This window comes from Somniosus microcephalus, chromosome 1, assembly GCF_052327205.1.
Source record: "Somniosus microcephalus isolate GS21.2 chromosome 1, FLI_Smic_1.0, whole genome shotgun sequence".
In the NCBI taxonomy this organism is placed as follows: domain Eukaryota; kingdom Metazoa; phylum Chordata; class Chondrichthyes; order Squaliformes; family Somniosidae; genus Somniosus; species Somniosus microcephalus.
The window spans coordinates 252,136,110-252,141,784 of record NC_140987.1 but is presented as its reverse complement, the minus strand read 5'-3'; the positions used below and the strand labels follow the sequence as shown (position 1 = coordinate 252,141,784).

Sequence of the window (5,675 nt, the reverse complement as noted above, 5' to 3'; positions counted from 1 at the left end):
CATTCCCAATGTTTTTTTCTGTAATTGTTGCGATATTTCTGCCTTCATTGCCGATTATAAAACAGCTGTAGAATCAGTAAATGCTGGACAGGAAACATGGAGCTTCACACAACATCCATTCAATTGTTTCGAAAGGTGGTTGAGGTTTTAAATTCCAGCACCATGAAATATTGTTAAAGCTGACAAATACAATGTTCCTAACTGGTTTTCCCTCGTCTAATGTTGCGGATTTAAATAAAACAATTGTGGATATTTTCAACGTTATAAAATGCAGCGTGACATTATCTTGCCTTTTTGGTTATTAAACAAAAAGCATCGTTCACCTTTTCAGGCTAAACGACACTCTTGTAAATTTGCCGAAAATGGAACGCTATTTTTTTAATGGAAGGAACAAGATGTCAAAGAATGGGAAGGGTGCCTGGAGCATTGTACTGGTAGTCTCCAAGGAGACAGAAATAAATTCACTTGTAGCACAAAGTAGTGACACATGTCAAACAAAGGGACAGCCACACTATAAATGACAGGAGCCCCCCCCCCCCCCCAAAAAAAAACCATAGCACGGGTCTGCAGAGAATCTGGGTATCACTGTTTCTGCCACACACAACTCAGTGCAGGTCGCAACTCAGCTCCTTCAGCCACTACTCCTGCTATACATATTCCTGGTGCATCATCGACAGACAGCATTTACTGAAACAGGTAAGGAATGATTCTGAGCTTTTAAAATACTTGTTTGACACAGAAATAGAAAGAGGCTACCTACTATAGGTAGATGTATCATAGGTAGAAATGTGGATCCTATGTGTTTTCAGCAGTGTAACTGTAACAGCATACCTTTCTGCAACCAATTGTTTCCTGAATATTTCTTCTTTGTGTTATCTATCGCAGAGGGGTTTTTTTCAATTAAAATGTGTCTCTGTGTGTTTATTTTCCACTAATCGGGTTGAGATGGTAAGAACTGTTTCAGGTACTTGTTTGGTATTTCAATGATTGTTGGTTACATACTGCAAATCTGTGGTCAAGGCAATGGTATTTTCAATCTCAGCGTATTTAGTTATACTATATTTAAGGGGTTTAGGAACTGCATTCCCTTTAAGCTATAGTGCTACAATCTGCTTGTTCTTGTGTGAGAATGTGTTGTTTTTTCTTTCATTTTGTGCCTTGAACATGAGATTTCCATTATGCTATAATGCTATCTATTTGCTAACCATCACTACTAATGGCTCACCTACATTGTGAAATCACCCTGATTTAAAACCAGGCAGTTTTAAAATATGGAATAAGGGGGTACAGAAACATCTGGTCTCCATCATACAAGATAATAGAGGATATGGGGGAGAATGACGGGTGTGTTTAGGGTCTCTTCCTGATTTTGCTTGAGGCTGAATAGTTGCCCCCCCCCCCAAGCCAACTTTGGACCAACAGTAATGTACCTCACACCATCCATTAATTATATGTCATCCTTCTGTGCTCCCCGCATAACACAACCAATGGCTGTGAAATTAACAGTCTCAAAATACAGCCTCATATCCCTTTTTAACAATTATAAGCCTGAACCTCCAATACCTTATAGGAACAGGAGGCCATTCAGCCCCTCGAGCCTATTCCGCCATTCAATTAGATCATGGCTGATCTGTATCTTAACTCCATCCACCCGCCTTGGTTCCATAACCCTTAATACCCTTACCCAACAAAAATCTATCAATCTCAGTTTTGAAATTTTCAATTGACTCCCAGCCTCAACAGCTTTTTGGGGGAGAGAGTTCCAGATTTTCACTACACTTTGTGTGAAGAAGTGCTGCCTGACATCACCCCTGAACGGCCCAGCTCTAATTTTAAGGCTATAGCCCCCTTGTTCTGGACGCCCCTGCCAGAGGAAATAGTTTCTCTCTTTCTACCCTATAAACTCCTTTAATCATCTTAAACAGCTCAATTAGATCACCCCTTCATCTTCTATATTCAAGCCTAGTCTATGCAAACTGTCCTCATAATTTAACTCTTTTAGCCCAGGTATAATTCTGGCGAATCTGCGCTGCACCCCCTCCAAGGCCAATATATCCTTCCTAAGGTGTGGTGCTCAGAACTGAATGTAATACTTTAGATGGGGTCTGACCAAGGATATGGAATGTAGAGATTACTCAACCAGTGGCATTCATCTTCAAAATTACACAGTTGTACATTCTGCCATTAGCACTATGCACTGAGTAGAAGTGATTTGTGGTGCAGTGGGGGGAAATGTGAGCATCACTTAATGAATATGATTATAGTGGCTGATCTGTGCTGTCCCAGGCAAAGATTGGAGTTAGAATAAAATCAGCAAGTTCAGACACTATAACCACCGGTAGACGTTTGCCTTAAAAAGTCCCCCTCACCTAAGCAGCTAACTCACCTGACTTGAAACCAGGCAGTTTTTTTAATGGAATCGGGTGGGGGGGGGGGGGGGGGGCGGCAGGAATAGGGAACAGTGGCAATTTGAATATTACAAATGACTCCTGAACATAATCAGCTACTACCGTTAAAATATATTATTAGAAAAGGGGTCTATATTGGATATTAGTGCCCATTATCCAACCAAACAATAGATTCTAATAAATGTTCTGCTAATCAATAATAACATCTATTTTACATTTAGTTCTTAATGATTACCTTTATTCTGGTCTTTTGCATTACCTTTTGAAATGCTTCAATGAAACAGGAAGTTCACCGAATCACTAGGATTATGAAATAAAATCTGGCAGAACATACTGCTACAACATACTTCTGGGTTCACTAGATTGATTCCTGGGATGGGGGATTGTCCTATGATGAGAGATTGAGTAGACTAGGCCTATATTTTCTAGAGTTTAGAAGAATGAGATGTGAACTCATTGAAACATAAAATTCTTAAAGGGCTTGACAGGGTAGATGCAGGGAGGATGTTTCCCCTGGTTGGGGAGTCTAGAACGAGGGGGCATGGTTTCAGAATAAGGGGTCGGCCATTTAGGACTCAGATGAGGAGACATTTCTTCACTCAAAGGGTTGTGAATCTTTGGAATTCGCTACCCCAGAGAGCTGTGGAGGCTCAGTCGTGGAGTATATTCAAGGCTGAGATCAATAGGATACTAAGGGAATCAAGGGATGTAGGGATAGTGGGGGAAGGTGGAGTTGAGGTAGAAGATCGGCCATGATCTTATTGAATGGCAGAGCAGGCTCCAAGGGCCGAGTGCCTAACATCTGCTCTTATTTCTTATGTTCTTAAATAATAAGAATAAAAAATTCAGTATGAAATATTACAGGTGGACTTTTATTGCAGAGCTACCAGAAAAGATGACCAGAAAGGTTTTTACCAACACCAGGGAGAGGTGGAGACAGCAAAACGTAAACAGCGCCTTTGCCGAGTTGCGGAAACTCGTCCCAACGCACCCTCCAGATAAGAAACTGAGCAAAAACGAAATCCTTCGCCTGGCTATGAAATACATCGATTTTCTGGTCAAGCTACTTAAAGATCAAGGAATAGATCAAGAGAGCGCGGACTTCAGCAAAGCTGGATCTTTTCCTGAAACTATCCATCGGCAGTCCCCGGGACAGAGGACACCGGTAGACGAGAGTAATGTCCCATCACCAGCATCAGGCTGCAGCAGCTGTAATGAGGGATCCGTGAGCCCCGGCAGCTCACTTGAGGAACATTCCGGATCAGCTGATAACACTGTGGCACCGAGCACTGCCATTTTGTATCTTAATCAATTTGCTTTGTTAAAAAAATTACACGTTTTGTAGTTTGTGGCCCATTAAGCACTAATGTGTCCATATGTGTATATTAGTGTGTGTTTAGATGTGTTTGTCCCCCTGATTTCCCATATATTGACCGAGGTGAAATACTGGTCACTAAAACCTTTATTTATTTCTGTAAAAAAGTTAACTGGAAGAGAAGAAAAAAAGTTGAAAATCTTAATTCTGATGTGACATTCGTGTACTAACCAAAGGTGTAGATTACACATTTGAGCGCTACACTGGTCAATTATTAAACTGAGGGTTGGGTATCGTTGAGATCCCTTCTATGAAGCATAAATTGTTTCGTTACATGGAGTTCAGACTCCATGGGGTGGATTTTTAACTTGCTACCCTTCATAAACTGAGACGGACAGGGGGGAAACTCTTCCTGTACGTTAACAATGTTACTGAAATTAATGGAAATGAAATTCGGGCGGTTTGTACAACGGGCGCCAAGTTGAAAACCTACCGCATTTTTTCACGAAAAGGAGGAACTCTTTTCACTTATTTTGCACAAGCTACATTCTGTGCTTTGTGTCATTGGGAGGTAACAGACTGTGCAGGCCAATGTTAATTAGTGTGCAATATACTGCAAGAACCCCCCTCACTTGTGACAACTGCTCGGCCAATCGTGTTTAACAGTTCAATGGTCTCTGCATAATGCCTGCCCTTGGAAATGTAGTTCATCTAACTGAGATTGTAGCTCAGTCCCAGAGCGAGTGGAGAACCAGTTAAAATAACAGAAGAGGTTTGTAAAGCAGTGTGTAGTAATAATGAGATTTCACTCTGTATTTGATACATGCTGTTACTGTAATTCCAATTATAATACCTAAATTTTATTCTTGTGCGTTGGAATTTGTAAAATAAGACTTTACAATGTTGTGTTTTAAAGGCACAATACCAATATAAACTGAATTTAATTTTCTCCTGAACTTACTAATGTAAGATTGTGATGCACTGTACAGGGGGGAGGGGAAGAGTGAGATCATGTCAGTGTCCAAAGGCTTTACAGAAGCACAGCTTCTTTCCACTGCATGACCATCTGATCTGTGACGCTAATCACAATCAATTACAGTCTGACTTACACTTCAAAAAGTAAGTCCAACAAGAAAATAAACTCTTTCTGTGTGTGAACATTGTTCTCTAAATAGTCTAACAATTTGGCAACAATGTTACCATTTTTTCTTTCCTAGCTAAGTTAATATTAATTTTATTCCATTAACTTAAAATATATTAATATGGCAAAGAAACAACTTTTTGTTGAACTAGCCAAAGAGTCTGCAAATGTATAAAATGCCTGTAGTTCACTTTCTGAATGATCAAATAAAGGTGATTGTAGAATAAAGTACAGGCATTTCAAACTGACTCAGTTCTGAGTTTAATGTATTTATTAAATGTTTTAAAATCAATAATGGTGTAGGATCGTGATCAGTGGTACTTTCAAATAAACATGTATTTTGTGTAATTTGCTAGAATATACTTGATCATCTGTAACCATTTAATTCTAAATGTTGTAACTGCAAATGAAAATAAAGAAAAGTGAGTCAAGCTTGTCTGTTTCTCTTCTCTTATTTATTTTTAACCTGTTGCTTTTGTCCTCTTTCAGGGCCTCCCATATTATGTGCCATTTCCTGACTAAGTGAGTGGGTAGGCAACCTGCTCTGAGGAATGAGCCAATGCTGCTCTTGATCTGGGCACTAGGATAAAGAAGAGATCAGTCCAGGTTCATCGACTAGCCATTGTTCCCTTCATTCCCAAGGGAAATCACCTGTCCTTCAGCTGGCACCTCCCAGAGGGTTGAGTTTGGAAGATGGTGGTGAGGGCTGAGTGGGAACTGTACATGTATATATCTCAAACATTTCCGATAAATCTTTCTTTTCAATTTATTCAAAACTCTTCCCTGGTAGCTCAGTAGGCTATGAATTGAG

General features: G+C 40.0%; 1 protein-coding gene across 1 annotated transcript; it reads left to right on the top strand.

Annotated features, from left to right (window-relative positions):
• Nucleotides 1-3,275: 3,275 nt before the first annotated feature.
• On the top strand, nucleotides 3,276-5,283 carry LOC147124713 (T-cell acute lymphocytic leukemia protein 2-like). Its single transcript, XM_086002834.1, has one exon. It carries the CDS (start codon nucleotides 3,304-3,306, stop codon nucleotides 3,751-3,753), a length of 450 nt encoding a protein of 149 aa, XP_085858960.1. The 5' UTR covers nucleotides 3,276-3,303; the 3' UTR covers nucleotides 3,754-5,283.
• Nucleotides 5,284-5,675: the final 392 nt, after the last annotated feature.

Bases quoted from the DNA above. Each gene is read 5' to 3' on its own strand.
- LOC147124713 (XM_086002834.1), top strand. From the start codon at position 3,304: ATGACCAGAAAGGTTTTTACCAACACCAGGGAGAGGTGGAGACAGCAA.